Source organism: Myotis myotis, unplaced genomic scaffold, assembly GCF_014108235.1.
Source record: "Myotis myotis isolate mMyoMyo1 unplaced genomic scaffold, mMyoMyo1.p scaffold_m19_p_7, whole genome shotgun sequence".
Lineage (NCBI taxonomy): Eukaryota > Metazoa > Chordata > Mammalia > Chiroptera > Vespertilionidae > Myotis > Myotis myotis.
The window spans coordinates 84,841,191-84,862,504 of NW_023416379.1; the positions used below are offsets into that span (position 1 = coordinate 84,841,191).

General features: G+C 52.9%; 2 protein-coding genes across 6 annotated transcripts in view; one reads left to right on the forward strand and one right to left on the reverse strand.

Moving 5' to 3' along the window:
• The window catches only part of TMEM63B (transmembrane protein 63B), a 24,883-nt gene extending 18,992 nt beyond the window's left edge, over positions 1–5,891 (reverse strand). For 2 of the 3 annotated variants that reach the window (XM_036316791.1, XM_036316789.1), the window contains exon 1: positions 5,011–5,132. The gene's annotated coding sequence lies outside the window, so the exon portion shown is untranslated. Of the gene's footprint in view, positions 1–5,010; positions 5,133–5,601 lie in introns of those variants that run through there. The other variant, XM_036316790.1, reaches the window with a different exon arrangement.
• On the forward strand, positions 5,229–18,486 carry MRPL14 (mitochondrial ribosomal protein L14). Of its 3 annotated transcripts, none has more exons than XM_036316797.1 (3): positions 5,229–5,339; positions 15,481–15,572; positions 17,988–18,486. In XM_036316797.1, exons 2-3 carry the CDS (start codon positions 15,502–15,504, stop codon positions 18,352–18,354), a joined length of 438 nt encoding a protein of 145 aa, XP_036172690.1. In that variant the 5' UTR covers positions 5,229–5,339; positions 15,481–15,501; the 3' UTR covers positions 18,355–18,486. The 3 variants fall into 3 exon arrangements, with proteins under 3 accessions (XP_036172690.1, XP_036172688.1, XP_036172689.1); XM_036316795.1 differs by lacking the exon at positions 5,229–5,339 and adding an exon at positions 10,318–10,435; XM_036316796.1 differs by lacking the exon at positions 5,229–5,339 and adding an exon at positions 14,103–14,265.
• The last annotated feature ends 2,828 nt before the right edge of the window (positions 18,487–21,314 follow it).

The window sequence follows — 21,314 nt, forward strand, 5'->3', positions numbered from 1 at the left end:
AGTGGGCGGGGCCTCTTAGCCTGCCCAAAGCCCTGGCTGCTGGGTGCTGCCATCCAGTCTGGTTCCCTGCTACTGCAGGGCTGCCCAGCCCTGGATGGTCCGCCGGTCCAGGGGGAGAGTGGGGAGAAGAGAAGGGACAGGCAGCCCAGATGCCTGGGTTCTGGAAGTGCCTGGGGACGGCCACGCAGGGCTCTGGGGAGGCGCCCAGGGAGAAGTGTGGCTGTGGCATCACTGCCCCACCCCGTTTCACTGGAGGGCCCCTGGGGCCCCCTCCTGCTGACAACACTGACGCTCTGCTTTGTGGGGGTGGGGAGGGGTGGTGTCTCCAGGGAAGAAAGGAAAGCAGACAAAGAGAACAACAAACCCAGAATTGGTGACTGCAACGCCGGGGTCGTGTCCCCACAGCCCCATGGGGTGACTCAGAGTTTTTCCTGCCCACCAATTCCTGCACACAACCCCCGCCCCCCCCCCCCCGCCCCCAACACTTAAACCACAGGGCAAGAGGCACGAACTCTTAGATGGAGGGAGAATTATGTGTTCCACTTGGTCCCCGGGAGTCTCTGAAAGCCCGGTAGGAAGGCTAAGGGAGTAACTGCCCCCGGGTGATACGCCTCCTCTTCCTTTCCAGCCTAAGTTGCCTTACCCCCCCCCCCCCCAGTCCCTCCCCCTCACTAATTTAGTAATTGTAGCAGGTGTCATTTAAGAGTACCCACAGTTTCAAGAATACATATATGGCCAGAACCGGTTTGGCTCAGTGGATAGAGCGTCGGCCTGCAGACTCAAGGGTCCCGGGTTCCATTCTGGTCAAGGGCATGTACCTTGGTTGCGGGCACGTCCCCAGTGGGGGGTGTGCAGGAGGCAGCTGATCAATGTTTCTCTCTCATTGATGTTTCTGGCTCTCTATCCCTCTACCTTCCTGTGAAAAATCAATAAAATATATTTTAAAAAAAGAAAAGAATACATATATGATTTCATTTAATCCTCGACAATCCTGAATTAGATGACTTTGGCATTTTAAGATGAAGACATGAGGGCTCAAAAAGGTTAAGAAACTCCTGAAGTCACACTACTAACAAAACGATGGGCCTGGGATGCAAACCTAGTTCAACTTCTTTCTAAAGCTAGACCACTCTTCAGGGCACCACGGCGCTCTTCCAGTGTGCCTAGCATAGGGCTCTGCAGACCACGGAAACGCGGTATATGCTCATTCAATGTCCTCTGGCGAGAGAACACGGGAACACCATGGGTGTGCACCTAGGTTTGTAAATGCATGTTGATGTATTTATGTGTGGGGGGGGTGGGGGGGGGTGGGGAAGCTAGGTGTCTGCATGGCAGCCCACAGAGATGGAGTGAGTGTTGGGCTCTAAGTGGGGTTGTCTGGGAGCCTGGATGTGTAAACACGAGGTGCCCAGAACTCCGGGGTACCAGGGGAGGTAAAAGGTAGGTATAGGTCCCTTGGGTCTCTGGCAGTTGAGGGGCATGTACATTAGTCCCCCCTGAACCCCCAACTCCAATGCACTCCAGAAATTAAGGTAGCCCATTCCCACTCCTTGTCTGTTTCTCTCCTCAACTCCAAGGCTCCACCAGGTCAGAAGGTAATGGGTACAAACCCTGGAGCACCCCCCTACACGCATCTTCTCCAGTTGAAAGATGTGGAATATTCTGGGAGCTTCTATATTAAGGGAACCAGGTAGGGTGCATGAGGAGGGTCCAGGTAGATGCTTAGTAACTGAAATCACCACGTGCATCCGGGGACTTCCTTTTTACAGTCACAAAGCACTCTGCCCCCCCCCCCCCCCCGGGACTTCCTTTTTACAGTCACAAAGCACTCTGCCCCCCCCCCCCACCCCACCCCCCCGCCAATTGCCTGATCTTCCCACCAATCCATGAGGAAAGCAGGGCAGGCACGATCAGAGCACTATCCCCATTTTCAGGGACCCAGGGAGGAGAAGCCCCTCAAAGGAGGTCACAGGACAGGTAGGATGGAGCCAGGGCTGGTGGCTCTGTTTGCTGACAGGGTTACTCCACACTCTTAATTGTGGGGGTGGGTTTGCTGGGCTGTTTCACCCAGGGCAGCTGTTTCCTCACTGAGAGCAGCAGAGAGGGAAGAGAATGAGGCAGAATTTTTTTTTGGGGGGGGGGCGGGGGTAGGTAGTAGGGGAGTAGGAGAGTTCCTCCACTCCATGGGGTTGCCAGAGCCAGCTGTATCCCGGAATGTCTCTCATCTGATGCAGGCTTTTAGCTGGAAGTGTGTAGAGAGTGATGGAAGATTTTATTTATGGCTAACTGAAGGCTGTTGTTTTACCATTAAGAAGAGTGTGCATGGCAGGGGTGGGTGAGTTATAAGTTACAAGTCTGTTCTTACAGAGTTACTTGGGAAGATTTAATTTAGGGCTTGAAATCCTAGGAAGATAGTGTGATCTAATGGGAGGAGATGAAGACGAAGGCTACTCTGTTACTATGTGACCTGGGCCTCAGTCTTCTAATCTGTAACAGAATTGATAGCCTCTCTCTGTTCCTACCAACTTCAGAGGGATAGGCAAAAATGTATCCACAAATGAGCAGGAAAAGAATGCATTTATCAAATACTTCTTTAACTCTTATTCTGTGCCAGGCACTGTTCTAAGCACTTTACAAATATTAGCTCATTCACTCCACATCACAACTCTGGGAGGACAGTGAGGTACCGAGAGGGTACATAACTTGCCCAATGTCACACAGCCAGTCTGTGGCAGATCCCGAAATGGACTGAGGCAACCCAGCTGAAGTCTATGTTCTTAACCACTGCACTTTGCTGCCTGGGCCAACAGAGGAGCCACTTCTACCAGGGAGCTGGGGGCTGCCAGCTATCACTCTGGAAAATGCCACACCCTATTTTCTACCTGTTTGCCTTCCCTCTTTCTTGTAGCTCCCAACGCGCCCCCCCCCTGACCCCCCCCCCCCCCCGCTACCCTCCCCCCGTTCCCCACACACACACTCAGGCCTTGGGTTTGTGATTTTAGGTTCTGGGGCAGGTGTAGGAAGCCTGGTGGGTAAAAGCACAGGCTCGAGGATGAGACAGATCGGGCTTGACCTGGGCAAATTACCATCCTGGGCCTCAGTTCCTTCATGCGTAAAATGGGGCAATAATGCAGTCGTGTGATTGTTTTGAGGATTAAACAAAATGACTTACGTAAAGCTCTTAATACAGGTCAAGGTACATAATTGGTTCTAAAAAAATTACCTTCTATTATTAATAAAGTGTGGGGAAAAAAACTGTTCAAAATAAAAAAAACAAACATATAATTTAATATGATAGAGCCCCTCAGTCAGGATGGGCTTCTTGTTTCCACCTTCGGGCTTATACCACATTCGGGACTCTGCCACTGAGAGGCAGGGAATGTTCCCCAACTCTTCAATCGTACCCACTCCCTGGGTAGCAGGAGGTGGGAGTACAGGAGGGTGATGCTATGCTAGAATGGGTCAGAAGTTCAGAGAAGAGAACCCATTATTGATCAACTACCAGGCAGGGTGCCAGACTCTACCTGTGTTATCTACTTTGATCCCCATGATAAATCTTGAAAGGAAGTGATAGCAAACACACTTTTTAACTGAAACTGAAGTTCAGACAGGTGAGGTAACTTGTCAAGGTCACACAGCTCAAGAGTGGCAGAGCCGGAATTTGAACTGAAGTCTCCAAGACTGTTATAATCGGAGGGAACTTGCGGGATGTCTAAAAGGGGGTTCTTAGCGACCCTCCACCTGCCTTGTGCCTTGCAACATCCCCACCCACCCACCTATGGGCCGAGACTGAGTCGGATGAGCCAACAGCAGGCCTCTGCATGTGCCACCTGGGGCATGTCAGGGCTTGGACCCTCTGGTGCCCTGGAGGACGGCCATGCTGCCAGCACACCCCCACTGGAAGCCTGGCAGACACTCCCACTCCCCTGCTCACAAGTGCCTGGGAGGCAGGGCCAGGGGCCCTCCTCGGAGAGGTTAGGCTCAGACTCATCTTCCTAGGCTGTTGCAGACCCAGAGTGAGGCTGGAGAGTGGTATGGAGCCGAGAACCCCAGGCCCCCTCCTTTCTCCCCTGGGGAAGGTAGTGCTCAGCGGCCAGACCTCTGCCCAGGGGACCCAGGCAGGTGGCAGCACAGAGCAGTCGGACCAAGGGCAGTCGGCCCCTCTGACCTCTCCTCTCCACTTCCCAAGCGTCCTACTCTTCTGGGACACAAGGCGCCAAAGCTGTGAGACTGTCCTCCCACGGTGGTCAAGAAGGCCAGGAGGGACAAAGCGCGCCTCCTCCCAGCTGGGCCTTTGCCCCACTCCCGGTTCCGCGCTGCCTCCTTTCTCCACCGCAGGCCCGGGCGGCTCATGAATGAACTGCACTGTGTGGGGCGCAGGGAGAGGACGCACGCTCCCGGGGCTCGCCGCCTCCCCAGCCTGCCGACCAGTCCCCAGACAGGCTGGGGGCAGCAGCCGGCCTCGTGCCAGCACCCGCGAAACCTGCGCTTCCCCGAGCTGGAACCCCTGCCCTGGGATCGGCCTCGGGGGTACTTGGACCCGGGAGCACGAGAAAATATAAAAGAAACCGAGGCCGTCGGACTTGGAGACCCTGGAATCCAAAACTCGGGGGCGGGGGCGGCGGGTTCCCCACAGCGGCGGCGGGTGGACTGGGCGCAGCTGGAACCCCGGAGGGCCGCTGAGGGGAGGCGCACCTGGACCGGGCAGCAGGGAGAAGAGTGGTTCTAGGGTGGTGGGGGTCCCACCCCTCCGGGTCTCCGGAGGGGTGGGGACAGAAGGCGGTGCACATCTGGAGCCCCGGCAGGGGTCGGAGGGCTCGCATCTGGCTCAAGATGGTGTGGGGTTAGGGGCAGCGCGCGGCACCAGTAGGTCCCGCGGGCCCGGGCACCTCTGGGTCCAGCCGGAGGTGGAAGGGAGGGGACGCGCAGCTGAGTCTGGGGTTTTTCCTTGGGTGGTGGCGGGATCGTCAAAGAGGAGAGAGGGGGGCTGGGGAAGGGTCGCGTACTCACCCCCAGGCGCAGACTCGGCTCCGGCTCGGAGCCCCTGGTTGGGGCGGGGCGGGGCTGGGGGAGGGGGAGGGGGAGTCGCTGGGCGGCTCGAGCTCCCGGCTCCTGCGGCGGCCGCGGCAGTGTCCCGGGAGGGGGGCGGAGGAGGGGGACGGGGCGGGGCCACGCAGGGCCCACCCCCACGCCAGCACACGCAGGGCGCGCGCGCACTCGGAGCGGGGCCCGCCCAGCCGAGCCGGGCGCAGGCGCAGGGAGCGGCCGCGTGGGGCGCGGGGGGAGGCGGCGCTTGGCCGGAGGGGCCCGCGGCGGGATATTCCGGGGCGGCGAGAGCGGTACGGAGGGGAGGCGGGGGTGGGGGCGTCCTGCTCCGAACTCTTTACTTCCTCCGCTTTCCCTGCCGGCAGTGGGGGAGGCGCACTTCCCGGGTGGGTGAGCGGAGGCCGGAGAGGGCTGAGGGTAGGCGCATTGGGGCACAGGGGCTGTGGGAGGGGAGGGGAGGCCTCGGGCCCGGACCCTCCTCCCTCCCACCCCCACGGGCGGCGCGGGGCTCCCGTGGCTTCTGCGCCCCGCGCCCCGCGCACGGGCGGCGCTCACCTGCTTCCCAGGAGTTTGGGGCCGGCGGCCCGGGCAGGGGCGGGCTGCGGTCAGGCCTTGGCGAGATGTCCTCGGCCGGTCCCTCCGGCGCGGCGCGTCCCTCCGAGTCTGTCTGCTTCTCTCGCCCCCGCTCCCCTTCCCAGCTTGGATCTGGAGATAACTTGGTGACTTGTCGGTCAGGCGCTTTGTGGTGTGGAGAGTGAGTCCACTGCTTTCGCTGTCATGCGAGGAGTGCCTCCGCGGCTCCCGGGGGTTCCCTGGTTTCTCATTTCATCGGAGGCGGCGTCTGCCAGGGATTAAGGCTGGATGGAGAGCTGAGCGAGAGATGTGTGTGTGCGCGCGCGCGGGTGTGCGGACACAGGCACAGGAGCGTGTCACCCACACAAACAGGCACAGAGCACCAACTGGTTCACTTAATTGTGGGTTCCTTCCTGGAAGGTTTTCTTCCCTTCAGTCTTGAAGGGGCTTGGTGTGGAGACAGAAAGGCAAGCATTGCTTTTCACAGAGGGCAGCACATGAACTTCGCCAGCCTAAGAGATGGAATGGGCTGCATTTATAAAGAGGTTAACAGAAGGGCCTATGGCAGAGTCATTTGGGGTTACTGGGATATTGGGAAAAGCTGGGAGGTTGGGAGATGCTTAACCCTGGGCTGCCGGACCTGGGAAGGGCACTGCCCACCTGCCGGGTGTGTCTCTGGGGGCTTTTTGAAGCGTTCGTTAGTAGCTTGTGGAATGAGGTGATCAGTTTTGATCTAGTGCAATTCAAACTGAGCTCCCAGTCAGAGTCGCACTGATGAGTTGGAAATCAGTTTAGTGGATCACAACCATCATTAAAGAAAAAGAAATAGAAGATATCGGAGTGCGTTGTCCTTGTAAGGGTAAATATCGTTTCTTGACACTTGTTTCAGGTACACACACGTGTTAGTGCATTAAGAGATGTTAGAAAATGTTTCTGTGCCTAACAGAAAAGCCAGAAACATATTGGTTACCTGCTTGCCCTCTTGCCTTCTTTAACCTGAGTTTTCATTAATTTAAACCTGTCCTGGAGGATGCAGTTAGCACACCAGGAATATACAGTAAAGAACAGAGTGGGTCTCCTTCAGAAGTTGACTGCCCAAGAAGAAAGGCGGTCAGTCCCTCTTCACTCATTGGAAACGCGTGCGATTGGAGAACAGGATTTTGTTAGAGTAGGAGCAAGCCGTTTAGATGAAAAGGCAGCTACTCTAGTTTTTGTTGTTTGTTTGTTTGTTTTTTGGATGGAATTGTCCATTTTACCATCAGAGCTTCTTGGATGTGTATTTCCTATGAAACTTTTTACATCTGTTGACTCTATGGCCGTAAAGCTGCCGTGATCCATGGCCAAGTAGCACTTGTGACGGATATCTGGGAAGTGGACACGGAGGCCATCCGTACCTGGTGTTTGGACCTCTGAGGATCACTTCCTGGTTCATGGGTCATTTGTTATGTATTATTATTTTTAAGAATGCAGTTATCAGTCTGAACCTGTGGTGGGTTCCTGATCTGCTCCTGCCAGTGCCTAACTAGGGTCTCCCTGTGTTAACAGACAGGTGAGAAGAGTATTAAGGGCATTGTGGAACCCTGGAAGGAACAGTGGCCAGAATGTTTTATTATTGCTCCTGAATACGAAGGGTAGAAATCTCTCCTGGAGTCCATTTTTCAGGAGATACTCTCATGGGCAGGCTCTCCTCAGCAACTAGAATCTTAGATGATGCAGGAGTTCTTACAGCCTGTCTTGCCCCACTTCTGTCTTGGGGATGATGACACCTGGACCCACATTAGGTGGTTCTTCCTATTGCTTTTATGGTTGTGTGAGAGCTTAGGAGGGTCTCAAAAACCCGTAATGATTTCGCCGTCTTTTTAAAGGCCGATGGCTTGTTCTGGGTTGTAGCTCACTCTGGTGCGATTTTACAATCACAGCCAGCATGTAAGAAAGAACTGTGATCCACATCCCAGAAATGTTGCTCTGGTTCAGTAATATGCTCTCTTATTAAGAAAGGTACTAGGTTGCTTGGTATTCACGAGTGAAACAGCTCAGAGTTGGAAAGTCTCCCTGTCCAAACCTTCAAAAAAAAAAAAAAATCACCTATGTCCCTAGAAAAGAGAGGGAGTACTTTTCCATGGTGACTTTAACTTGAAAAACACTTTGAGGCCAGGCCAGTGTGCCTCAGTGGCTGAGTGTCGACCCATGAACCAGGAAGTTACGGTTCGATTCCCAGTCGGGGCATATGCTTAGGTTGCTGGCTCGATCCCTAGTAGGGGGCATGCAGGAGGCAGCCGATCAATGATTCTGTCTCATCACTGACGTTTCTCTCTCTCCCTCTCCCTTCCTCTCTCTGAAATAAATAAAAACATTAAAAAAAAAAAAAAAAAAAGAAAACCACACACAAACTTTTAGGACGGAGTGATCTTAAAGAGACACGAATAGTGCCGCCCTGAGAACAGGGAGTGAGGATTTGGGAAACAAACTGCTTATCCTGCAGACTTGGTCCCTGGTCCCTACCTGCTCAGTGTAGAAAGGGACTCCCCCCTTTAAAAGGACCACTTACATGAATGAACCTAAAGCACAGCCACTTCGTGCCTCTGTTCTTCCCAGTTACCCTTGCTTGGCAGGGAGTCATTGAGGCCTGGAGCAGTGGTTCCCAAGGTCACAGACTTAGCAGAGGAGGGGAGGACAGGGTGGAGGCGATACGTTTCTATCAGCAGCATTTCCTGTTTGAGTCCAGGGACTCCTCTAGGCTTTTCCTCCTTTGCCCATTGCCCCATCTGACAGCGCCATAAACCTAGCTTCTTGCCGCTGGCCCACGAGAGGTGGTAATAGGAAGGAAATGCGTACACGGTTGAGTAGAACTGAACTTTGTGCACTTGCTCTGAGTTTGCCCATACTGATTATTACAAACTTATTTTTGGACTATAGATGTTTGGATACCTGTGAAGTTGGGATCTAGAGGGCGTTTGAATGATTGAGAGTTGTCAGGTATATTTTTAAAGTATTTTTAAATACTTTTGTGACTAGGCGGGGAGAGGCGAATAAATAAATGCAGGACAAGAGTTCTGGGAACATTTTTCTTTGGTGAATCAGATTGAGGAATGGGGTCTTCAGTGGCAGCCCTGGCACGCACAGCTCATGCTGACGAAGACACTGTGAAGACTCAGGTTGGCAGGGGAGTCGGGTCAGCTCAGCTCTTTTCCTAGGCTGTGCTGGGTGTAGTACAGATAGTTATTGAAAAGACAGCTTTTTAATTCCCGAGTTTTTAAAGATTACCTGGCAGCCTCGATGGAGAAGAATGAGCCCTTGTCCTTTGTGGGGCGTGTTTTCTTCTGTGAGTTTTATTAGTGGTGGTAGCAGCATCTTAGCTGTGCAGGTATTGTGCAGGGGGTGATAGACACGGCCTTCTAATCTTGAACAGGTCAACAAGGCACTCAGCGTTTCAGACTTCATTTCTAGTCTGCAAAATGGTACTTGCCTTACTGAGCCCCCAGAACCATTCAAAATCCTTAGCTGATTCAGCCCCTTGCAGATGGTTGCCCTTTGTTATTTGTCTTTGTGTTTCCATTGGGTGCTCAGGAATGAAATCATCCAAGAAGGTAATCTGCGTGAAAGTACTTTGAGAATTGTAACATGCTATACTTGTGTGAGGTTAAAGAGGATTCCTGAAAGAGGGCCGTTGGACAACAAAACAGGAATGAGTTTTTAAGCAACAAATAAGAGTACTTGTTGGTCCAGAATGACTGGGGTGAAACCTGCAGGAGATGGCAGGGTCCCGGAATTTCCTTTCCTTGCTTCCTCGAAGCTGCCAAGCCTCTGCGTTTTCCTGCTTTAGCTAAGAGGACACTTACATCTGCAGGCTGGTGGAGTTTCTCCTTGTTGTGGGTGCATGCTGCGTTTGATTTCTTTCTTTGTTTTTTAAATATATATATATATTGATTTTAGAGCGAGAGGAAAGGAGAGGGAGCTAGAAACATCCATGATGAGAGAGAACCATGGATCGGCTGCCCCCTGCACGCCTCACACTGGGGATAGAGCCCACAACCCGGGCATGTGCCCTTGACTGGAATCGAACCTGGGACCCTTCAGTCCTCAGGCTGACGCTCTATCCACAGAGCCAAACCGGCTAGGGCTGCATTTGATTTCTTAGTGTTTCTTTTTGTCCTGTTACTTAGTAACAGAATCTCCTGTAAGCACTCCTTTATGATTGTGGAACTTTTATTCATTTAGTCTCTTTTCTGTAGAGCCCATTCCTGTGGAAAGGCCTTTGACATGTATGTAACATGCCTGACCTAAAGACAGAAATCGTTCATGTGGAAACAATGCATAGTTATACATAGGGCTGTGATACGAAGTACATTTCCCTGATCCTCAAGTAATGGTGCTTTCCAGTTTTCCACAAAGCACCCATTGTTTTTCAGTCAGTCTCTGTTTATTAAAATTAGTTAAAAATGAGCTTTCAGTGGGTAGGAGGCCCCCCCAAGTCACTGGGAGACAGGCACAAGCAAGACCACCAGTCCCCCTACTCAGAGCCTTCTGGAGCTGGGGGATGAATTGCAATTGCAGATTAATTTTATTCATTTGACAGATACTCACTGAGCTGCATTTGTGTGCCAGGCGCTGTTCTGGGTCCTGAGGGTGCAGCACTGTACAGGGCAGGCAGGCAGGCAGGCAGGCACGGCCCTGCCCTGCCCTCACTGAGCGCCCTTCCCATGGGACCTATAAGGTGATGCCAAGTGAAAAACTCACCTATGTGTACCTGAAGTGTACAGTCCTCCCTGGCTTCCACCACTTAATGTTAAGAAGGCAGACCTTCGGGACGGCCCTGGTGAGTCTGGGACGGCCCCGGTGAAGTCGGAATGGCCCCGGGGAGGTTGAGACGGCCCCGGTGAGGTCGGGATGGTCCCGGGGAGGTTGAGACAGCCCCAGTGATGCCGAGAGGACCCCGGTGAGGACGGGACGGCCCCGGTGAGGTTAAAATAGCCCCGGTGAGGCCGAGACGGCTCCAGTGAGGTTGGGACAGATAATGGGGACCAGTATAGACTGATTAACAGGGGTAGATGCAGAGGCAGAGCAGCATTGAACAGACTGTCAAACTACAGTGGGAAGCCTGGGGAAGGTTTGGGGGGGGTGGGGGTTAAGAGATCAACTGAAGAACTTATATGCATGCATATAGGAATAACCGGTGGACACAAGACACTGGGGGGTGGGGACTGGGGGGATGACAAGGGGGGGAAAAAAGGAGACATATGTAATACTCTTTGTAATACTTCAAGAAATAAAAATTATTTAAAATAAAAAAATAAAAAGAAGGCAGACCTTAATGTTAAATCAGGTGGAAATGGGCATGGTTCTTGGGTTGTAAGTAATTTATTCTTGTAAGTAATTTATCATTTCCTTCCTTCCTTCCTTCCTTCCTTCCTTCCTTCCTTCTTTCCTTCCTTCCTTTTCTTTTTTAAAATATATTTTTATTGATTTCAGAGAGGAAGGAAGAGGGAGAGAGAGTTAGAAACATCAGTGATGAGAGAGAATCATTGATCAGCTGCCTCTTGCACGCCCCTTACTGGGGATCGAGCCTGCAGCCCGGACATGTGCCCCTGACGCGAATCGAACCTGGGATCTTCCAGTCCCCGGGCCAATGCACTATCCACTGAGCCAAACCAGCTAGGGCTTCTTTTCTTTCTTCTCTCCTTCCCCTCCCTCCCTCTCTCTGTCCTTCCTTCTCTCCCTTTCTCCTTTTCCTCCCTCCCTCCCTCCCTTTCTTCCTTCGCCCTCCCCTCCCTTTACTTTCCCCTCCCTTCCTCCTCCTTTCCCCTTGCCCCTTTTGGAGAGGTTGTGATTCATAGTTCAGACCTGAAGGGCAGTACTCAGTGCTGACCAGAAAGTGGCATGAGAAGCCGCCTCTGGCCCTGGAGTCGTGTGAACACCTGGCCTCCCTGAGTGAGAGTGTTGTAGAGGTGGAAGTTTCATTGGGGCTATTTTCCGTGCGCACATAAGACTCCGTGCGGAAATAAAGCATTATATATAGACTACATTTGAAGTGAATCAGGGCCTGTGTCTACAGGATGGATTTATGTTAGGAAATAACATCAAGGCCAATCAAAGTTACTTTGAAGTAAATTGCTGCCTCCATTATCCTTCCTTGATTCAAACCGGTCATTTAGTGGTGGGATGAGGTGTTTTTCTACCGTGGGCAGTGTGGGCACCGGGCCTGGGAGATGATTCCGGGGGCCTGTAAACAGCATGGGCTAATCCTGCCACCACGGCACTGTGGTTCTCCTAAAGCATGTTTGCGTGTGATGTCCTGGTTCCCGACAGACAGATAGCGGCCGCCAACCTTTTGGACCTCACGGATTACCAGTGGTCCGTGGACCACCGGTTGCTGGCCGCTGCTCTACAGTGTGTCTGGAGCCGTGAGTAGGGATGTCTCTCTTTGGCTACTTTATTTATTTCCTTCAACCAGTGTTTATTGCACTTCTCCAGGAGGACCTGCTGAGGTCTTTTGCTAGAGTGGGAGTAGAGGAGGCCATAGACTTTTTTTTTTTAAAGGAATAAAGGATACACACACACACACACACACACACACACACACACACACACAAAGTGAGTACATTTGGTTCTTTTGTGCTTTCAAGTTCGTAGGAAGGCTTACTGTTGTCCATTTGATGTCTTAGGCCCTTTGGGCCTGAAGATCATCATTAGGTCACCAGGAGTAGTGCAAAGTCCTTGAATCAGGCCCTTCCTTGTGAAACTGTAAGAGCTGCTTGGAGACGGGAATGTGTACTCTTGTGTCTGAGGACAGCACAATTATTCCTCATGATCTGAGTCTGTGCGGTTCCTGAATTCCTGCAGTGAGTTCAGACTCCACATTATCAAGATTTCTGTGGTTTCGGAGTTTGAGATAGTGGCAAGAACTAGAATGTTAAGGGTTATTAGCCTTAAGAAAAGAACAACAACAAAAAACCCCACAAGGGATATCAGCTTTATTTTTTAAAAAGTACCTAAATTTGCCCGGCCGATGTGGCTCAGTGGTTGAGCATCAACCCATGAACCAGGAGGTCACGGTTCAATTCCCGGTCGGGGCACATGCCGGGGTTGTGGGTTCGATCCCCATGGGGGGTGTGCAGGAGGCAGCTGATTGATGATTCTCTCTCATCATTGATGTTCTCTTCCTCCCTCCCTCCCTCCCTCCCTCCCTATCCCTTTCTCTCTCTGAAAGCAATAAAAACATTTTTAAAAAGTACCTAAATTTATTCACTGTTTGAGTTTGGATCCTGAAAGTTGGAGCAATGAGAGATCTTGGCACGGGCTGCCCAGATGTCCTCAGCGCTCAGGAGGGCACATCTGATGCTGCAGTTTTGCATGAGGCTTCATGGAGGAACTTTCGCGCTTGGAGTTGGGTCAGACTTAGCCGGGCAGAGATGGGCATCGGCTGTGGGGCTTGTGAGCAAGGCACTGTGAGGCCTGGGTGTGTTTGTGCACACACTGCCCTGGAGAGTTTGGGCACCTTGAAGGTGGGGCTTGTTACACTCAAGTCAGGAAAGTTCTGGGAAGCCCCAGGCACTTCTGCAGTTCTCGGACTAACATGAGTGTGACTGAGGAAGCAGAGTGGTGTGAAGAGGCAGGTGCCTCCTCAGGAGAGGACGTGTGGGTTGTGGGTGGTGCTGGGCTAATCTTCAGGGCTCCGTGGAGGAGCTGAGGAGCCGCCTCTCTCAGGAGCGAGGCCGAGATGGGCGGTAACTGCCGCCTGGACCAGGACTGCTTTTCAGAGCAGGTTCTTTCAAAGCCAATAGTCAGTTATTGCTCCAATATGGAGCTCTTGCCACCCATATCACAGATTGTCTCAGAAACTTAAATTGGGTTAAAATGAATAATTTTAACCCGATGTTCATCTATATTTCAGTTGATTCAGCAAACGTCGAGTTGGGTATGAGTAAGATGTGCGTGGAACAAGGATGATTTAACAGTTGGAAAAAAATATTAATTTTTAAGTTAAAGTTACCATGTTAACGCTGTTGGCCAAGAGCAGGGGCTCAGGAGGCCGGCGATTTGGGTTTAAGTTACAGCTCTGTCACTCCAGGCTGTGTGGCCTGGGCCACGTTACCTCACGTCTCTGGGCCTCGTTTCCTCATGCACAGCCTGGGGCCAGTGACAGCGCCCATTTCATAGGGTTGTGTGAGGCTTCAATGGGATGATACTGTAAAGCGTTTAGTCTAGTGCCTGGTACATAATACTCAATAAGTACTCAATAAATGTTCATAAAGGGAACAGAAAAAGACCAGATTACCCTTACAGCTGCTTCTGACCCTGAGCTTCCTTGTGTGACGTGAGTTGTGTACGGTAGAGTGAGGCTGTAGGGTGTGGTAAAGGGAAGCTTGGATGGAAGCTGGGCCCACTTCTGGTTCTGGTTCGGCCCTGGGCTAGTTGTGGGGCTTTACGTAAGTCACTTCATCTCTCTGTGTCTCAGTTTCCTAATCTGTGGAATGAGATGTGACTAGATGATGATGACGATGACGATGAGGACAGCTAATAGGTACCGAGTGCCAGACACCGCGCCCTGTGCTCTGAACGGCTCACGCCGTGACCACCTCTGAGGATGTGTTGCAGATGGGGACACGGGCGCTCCGGTTCCTTCTGCAGGGTTGCCGCGCTCTCCAGGTAAAGCCTGCCTCATCCAGTGGTCCTCAGTGCTGTGCATTGGATGTTAGTAGTTCTGCAAGTTAGCCGACTCCCTCTGCATTTAATCTTGTGGCCATCCTTCCATTTTGGCCAGTGCTTACTGGGTTGTCATAGGGAAAACACTGCAGAGTAGGCCTGAGATCTGAGGCTAACTTGCAGTTAAAAAGCGTTTCTAAAGTGTTAGATATTCCTGTGGAGGTAAATGTGGGTGCCCCGCCCCCCACACCCTTCTGAAATGAAGTCTCACTTGAGGTGCTTTGAACTTGGGCAGGGCTGATGTAAACACTTCAGCGGGGAGCCGCTCTCCGCAGGGCTCTCGAAGGAGGCCCTCTGCAGCCAGACATTTGGAGGGAAGAACGGGCGTGTTTTGCAGTTGGAAATACTAGCTGGCCGCCGGTTTTTCTTAAACACGCCCCTCACGGACGCCCAGGTGTTGCAGGAAATGGGGGTGCCAGGTTCTAGGGAGCCACTGGGCTGCGGCTGTGCAAGCTGGAGCCATGAGTGTCGGGTCGGGGTTTGCTCTCCCGTACCCCACGTGAGCTGCAGGGTGGGGCAGGTCGTTTTTCTGCGTTATAATGTTGTTTGGGAGACTGACCCAAATGGAAACTTTGGTCAGTGACTTGTCAAAGGCATCGTCTGGCTCCACTTTGCGAGCCTTGAGGTGTCCAAATGTTCTGGCGTTTACATGACATTTGGGGGAAAGGTGATGTGACAGACAACCTGGGCAGTGGCTCAGATAATCTGCTTTCTCTCCGGGAGTAGAAGTTCTGGCTTCAGGCGGCCATGAGTATCAATATTGTGCAGGTTTCCTCTGTGGGGACCTGGAACGCGGTCGCCAGCTGGGTGTGTAGCAGGGATCGATGCTTCCCTCCGGCCGGTGGGAGTGGTGTGGTGATGAAGGCACTGCCTGTGCTGTTGCAGTCCTTATGGCGAGAACTGCTCTGGGTCATTCCGGCTCTCTGACCCCAGTTAGAATATGAATCAGCAGAATTGCAGCTGGAGTTCCAGCTAATCACCTGCGTATCTTTTAACCACTAAGATTTATATTTAGTGGCTAATGATCTTGTGCTGGAAGTGCCATCTCCCACACAAGTCCCCAACAGTCTTTCATTAAAAAACAACAACAAAGAAAACTGGCTCTGCGTAAGGCCACTGACTTAAAAATAACATTTCCCCCCTTTCCTTTTTCTGCAGGATCTGCCCTCTTGGGATCCCATGGCTTTCTTTCCTGGGCTGAGGGGCCCTTTCACCCACATCAGCAGAGCCCTCAGCCAGCGCTGTTTCAGGTAACTTTCCCCAGGAAGTTCTTCAAGCTGCATCTTTGCTAAGCCTCCCTCCCATCAGGGCTGGGTATGATGGTGACTAGAACGGGAGCGGAAACTCAGGGAAGTGGGCCGTGGGTCAGGAAACTGAAGGAATCAGACTGGGCTGGGGCCTGGTGAGGTCAGGTGAGGGGCATAGGTACTGAGGTGACGGTGCTGTGAGAGGCGGGATAGGGAAAGGCATGTGATGGAAGATGGAACTGTTCAGTCCTTGCCAGACTTCAGTGAATCTGACATCTCTTAACCCTACCGTCCCCCCCCCGCCCCCCCCCAAATGCATTGAAACCTCCTATTTTAAAACTGGAATCATTTTTTAAAAGTTACTTACTACCAAAATCTCAAGCATGACAGAAGTGTGACAGCCTGCCCTCCTTTTAGACGCTAACCCAGGGGGAGAGCACAGCTGCATTCCTGTTGGCAAACATGCCTTTTGGCCCCATCCGTGCACTCATTTCACAAGCACTTACTGAGCACCGTGTCTGGGGTTGGTAATAGAGAGATGAATGAGAATTGCTTCCTGCCCGGGAAGAGTTCTCACAGTTGGCCATGGGAGCAGACTTGGAAACAAATAACTGGAAGGAAATGTGACCAGTGTAATAATAGGGGTTTGTGTGGTGCTTGGAAGGCCCGAGACCAGAGCTGCTGATGGAGGAGGAGGAGGAGGAGGAAAGGAGAGTGGAGGCGGCCTTCCCAGAAGGGAGGAGGGAGCAGGCCCTGGGCAGGCCTCGGGGAGGGCTGCGAGGGGCGTGTGCTTGGCGAGCTCCAGAGCTTCCCGGCCACTGGGGCACAGGGCGGGCGTGTAGGTGGTAGGAGGTGGTACCTTCGAGGGCAGGTACAACGAGGCCAGGTTGTTGACAAGTAGAGAGTGGGAAGCCATTGAACACTCCTAAGCAGGGGGGTGGCCTCAGTTTATATTCTAAAAAGCGCTGCTGGTTGGCATAGTGAGGTGCACTAGGAGCCAGTTAGGACACAGTGTCTTCATCTTGGTGTGAGAGAGTGAGCTGCTGAACCTAGGAAGTGTTGATGGGGTGCAGGGAAGGGACAGAGCTGCTGAGGAGGCAGTAACAATGGGACGTGGCCGCAGGGAGGGTGATGGAGAGAGAGGTGTATGGCTTGGGCGCTGGAGCTTCTGGAGAAGCCATTACCTCGATGGGAAACGCAGCCGCAGGAGGAGGAGCGCCAGGGGAGGCGACAGGGTCCGTGTGGGGCCTCCTGTGCAGTAGCTGTAGGATGTGTAGTGAGTTTAGAGCAGAAACACAGGAGTAGAGCACAGAAGACAAGTGGGGCTGGAGGTGGAAGTTACTAGTTGGAAGCAATGGGCATAGATAGAATTGCCCAGAATAGGCATGTGGGGGGAGGGGAGAGGACCTGGGGCTACTTGGGGAACGCCAGCACGTAAGGGGCCAGCATCAGGAAAATGGAAACCCACTGTCATCAGGTTACTTAATGATAGCTTGTCTGCCTTCAATAGTTACCTGTTTAAAAAACAAATTTCTAAAAATCTACACTAATAAAAGAGAAAGATGCAAATTGACCGCACCTTCGCGACACCCAACAGCCAGTCAGGAGTGAGTATGCAAATTAACCCAACAAAGATGGTGGGTTAATTTGCATAGCAGGTGCTGAGTGGCTGGGGGGTGGGGCGGGACGCAGGCATTCCGCACAGCCCCAGCCGCTCTCGGCCTCTGGGCAGCGTGGGAAGGCGGAAAGGCGGCTCCAGGCCACAGTGAAGGCAGAAAGATGGCTCCGGCCAGAGCGAAGGCGGTGCTGGCAGCCAGGGGAAGGAAGGCCCATTCTTGCACGAATCTTCGTGCATCGGGCCTCTAGTAAAATAATAATAATAAACAACAAATTTATTTCGAGTGGGGGAAACTGCATTAAAACAGAAGACTGTTCCCTTGACGTATTTCCTGTCTCTGCTTTGTGGTGTCAACAGACTCCCTTAGCAAACCTACTCACTCATCTCTCTGGTTCCCAGCAACATATAGATGAGAAAATTTGGGAATCGGTATAGTCTGGGGGAGCAGGTTTGGCAGGCTAGGCGGTGGGTGAGGCCTGGCCTATGAGGTATTCCTTAATACTCAGAGTCCTTTTGGAAATCAAAGGCTTTCAGTGAAGGCTGCCATGAAGTTTGTTGTAACAGAGAAGTGGGTTCTCTTTAAAACCATCCGAGTGAAGTTCTTGACCCGGCAGCGGGAGCTCCTGTCTGTGCCGAAACTGTCGCGGGTACAGAGGAGCCCTCGGCAGCACCTGCCTCCCCGTCAGAGCTTGGGTGGTGTTCTGTTCAGCGTGTTGTTGCTAACGTGCGCTCTCTCCCATCCCGGCCTCCGCACTGGACCGGGGGAGGTGCCGACCTCAGACTTTTCTCTTTCCCACCAGCACCACTGGGACCCTGGGTGCAATTCAGAAGATGACTCGGGTGCGTGTGGTGGACAACAGTGCCCTGGGGAACACCCCGTACCATCGCCCGCCTCGCTGCATCCACGTCTACACCAAGAATGGGGTGGGCAAGGTGGGCGACCGGATACTGCTGGCCATCAAGGGACAGAAGAAGAAGGCGCTCATTGTGGGGCACCGCATGCCTGGTCCTCGGATGACCCCCAGGTTCGACTCCAATAACGTGGTCCTCATTGAGGACAACGGGAACCCGGTGGGGACCCGCATTAAGACACCCATCCCCACCAGCCTGCGCCGGAAGGAAGGCGAGTTTTCCAAGGTGCTGGCCATTGCTCAGAACTTTGTGTGAGCAGAGCCCAGCCGCCGCGGTCGTGGGGCTCCTGAAGGAGCAGTTCCGATAACCGCGCCCTTGCTGGCGGGGAGCTTGGGGCCCCGTGGCTGGGGAACAGTGTCCTGTGAGGAATAAACATTTTCACATGTGTCTCCTTCTTGAGCTTTCTGGAATGTGGTGGTGAGGTCAGTGGCACAGAAGCAGTTACAACCCATGTCAGTGTCTGCCCGGAGCAGCCCCAGAGCTCCCCCAGGAGCATCAGGCTCTTGGCGATGAGGGTGCAACCCAATGCCGGTTTGTAAACGTACAGTGGGATCCGTCACTTCTGACCAGGCAGACCCTTCCCCCGGTCACAGGGTCCTGTCCCCGTGTCAGAGGGCGGGGCTGTACAGTGGGTGTGAAGAGGCCTGGGTGGCCCTGAACAGGAGCAGAGTGACTTGTTGAATGTAGTGGGTGTTGCCTTTCGGCTCTGACGGGACCCAGGCAGCCATCCTTCCTCTGTCGTGGAGCCCCCCCTGCCAGGGGCCAAAGCCACCCCTAGGCCCACGGCAGGAGGCTTCCTTCCCTGCATGTGGGGAGAGGGACTAGCCCTGTGTTTTGTGGGTGACTGATCTTGGGCCTGGGCAGGTGAGTCAATGGCAGATTATCTTCCATTTATTTATGGGTCTCCTTGGGGCGGTTTGGGGCCTCTCTTGGTTCCTTTGATGGAACCTCATTAACTCCTTTATGAATCCATTCATTCAACATATCGTGGGCACGAACTCATTAAATAACCCAGTGGCCTCTGTGAGGCAGAGTCGCCTAATGATCAAGAACTCTGTTCTGTAGCCAGACTGTCTGGCTTTTATGGTGACTTTGAGCCAGTTCTCTAACTCCTTTGTCCCTCAGTTTCCTTCCCAGTAAAATGGGGTTATAATAATGATACCTACTCATGGGCTGATGTGAGAGTTTCATGAGTTAGTACCTGTGAATGCCTGGCAGTAATAAGCACGCGACAGGTATTAGCTATTTTAAAAATATATATATATTTTATTGATTTTTTACAGAGAGGAAGGGAGAGGGATAGAGAGTTAGAAACATCGATGAGAGAGAAACACCGATCAGCTGCCTCTTGCACATCCCCACTGGGGATGTGCCCGCAACCAAGGTGCGTGCCCTTGACCAGAATCGAACCTGGGACCCTTGAGTCTGCAGGCCGACGCTCTATCCACTGAGCCAAACCGGTTAGGGTGGTATTAGCTATTTTCTATGATCATTGCTGAGCATGTGCAAGCACAGGGAAACAGGTGAGTCTAAGCAGATATGGTCCTTGTTCTTGTGGGGCTGACAGTGTCCTAGGGGACGCTGACACAGATCACACAGTTACTAGTAAATGCAAATCCCTCGGTGTAAACAAGGGCCTACGAATGAGGAATTCGACTTTTCCAGGGGGATTGGAGGCAGCTTCCTGAGAAAGGGTTGCATCAGCTGCATTCTGAAGAATGAACAGGCATTGTGGCAGGAGTCACAGCAGCGGTTACCGGGGAGTGGGGAGGAGCATAGACTGAAAAGGGGGCAAGAGGGCGCTGTATGGGTGCTGGATTGTTTGAGGTTTGGGTGGAAGTTGCATGAATGTGTACATCTGTAACTAGGAAGCTGTGTACTCCGATGCACTTTATGTACTTTACTAGAGGCCTGGTGCACGAAATTCGTGCATGGGGGCGTGTGTGTCCCTCAGCCCAGCCTGCACCCTCTCCAATCTGGGACTCCTCGAGGGATGTCCGACTGCCCGTTTAGGCCCGATCCCAGTGGGCAGTCGGACATCCCTCTCACAATCCAGGATTGCTGGCTAACCGCTTCTGCCTGCCAGCCTGATCACCCCTAATCACTCCCATGCCAGCCTGATTGACACCTAACTGCTCCCCTGCTGGCCCAATTGCCTCCAATTGCCCTCCCCTGCCGGCCTGGTCGCCCCTAACTTCCCTCCCTTGCCAGCCTGGTCGCCCCTAACTGCCCTCCCCTGCAGGCCATCTTTGACCACATGGGGCAGCCATCTTGTGTGTTGGAGTGATGGTCAATTTGCATATTACCTCTTTATTATATAGGATACTTTAGTAAACATAAATGGAGAGGCATTAGCTATGTGAGAGGGAGCGGTATTTCAGGCCGAGGGAAGAGCATGTGCAAAACCCTGTGGTAGGAGAGAATGGGGTAACCGCCAGGGACGGAAGGAAAAGCCAGTGTGGCTGGAGCAGGGAGCACAGAGTGAGCACGGTGCAGGGTGAGGCTGCAGGAGGAGCGTGGGGAGGAGGGTTCCTTTTCGGAGGGCCTGGGGTACTGCTGTGGAGTCTTTAGCAAGCAGGGCAGGGTGTGGGAGGGAAGCCTGGTTCTGTTTGCTCTGTGGAGAGGGCTGGGGGAGGCCAGGACGGATGGGCATAGGCTTTGTTGGAGACTGCAAGAGGACGACATATGTTGGATTAGGACGGGTGATGGAAGGGAGTAGAATTAGGTGGTCGAGTTGACTGGGCCTGGAAATGCGTTAATACGGCGGGGGAGGGCCAAGGGTGGGTCCTGGGTTTCTGGCTTCCATCCATGTCTGTACGGTTCCTGACCAGCCCTGAACTGGGGTGCCCTAGGAGAGGCCTGAGCATGGGGGAGGGAGAGCAGCTGGGGGCATCTGAGTGGGGGTGCCTTTGAGACAGCCAGCAGATGTCAAGTAGGTAGCTGGATATAAATAAATGCTTAAATTGGAATAGCACTTAGCATCTATTTTGAAAGCATCTATGTGTATATGCATATTCTTGGTGCTCCTCAGACCTTAGGTTTGGCAGACAATGGTCCTGTTTTTTAGATGGAGACGCTGAGTTTCAGAGGCCACATGATTTCTTAGGGTCTCCACGCCTAGTAGGTGCCCAGGCTGGTCTCAGAGCCCGGTCCCGTGACTTCCAACGCAGGTCGTCCCACACCGTGAGGGCGGTTTGCTGCCGAGGAGCCCTTCC

What these genes read in the sequence shown, in the direction of transcription:
- MRPL14 (XM_036316795.1), top strand. Translation starts at nt 10,337, where the DNA reads ATGCCAAGTGAAAAACTCACCTATGTGTACCTGAAGTGTACAGTCCTC. An exon ending in AGACCTTCGGGACGGCCCTG is followed by an intron (nt 10,436 to 15,480) that starts GTGAGTCTGGGA and finishes CTTTTTCTGCAG; the next exon opens with GATCTGCCCTCTTGGGATCC. An exon ending in CTCAGCCAGCGCTGTTTCAG is followed by an intron (nt 15,573 to 17,987) that starts GTAACTTTCCCC and finishes CTTTCCCACCAG; the next exon opens with CACCACTGGGACCCTGGGTG.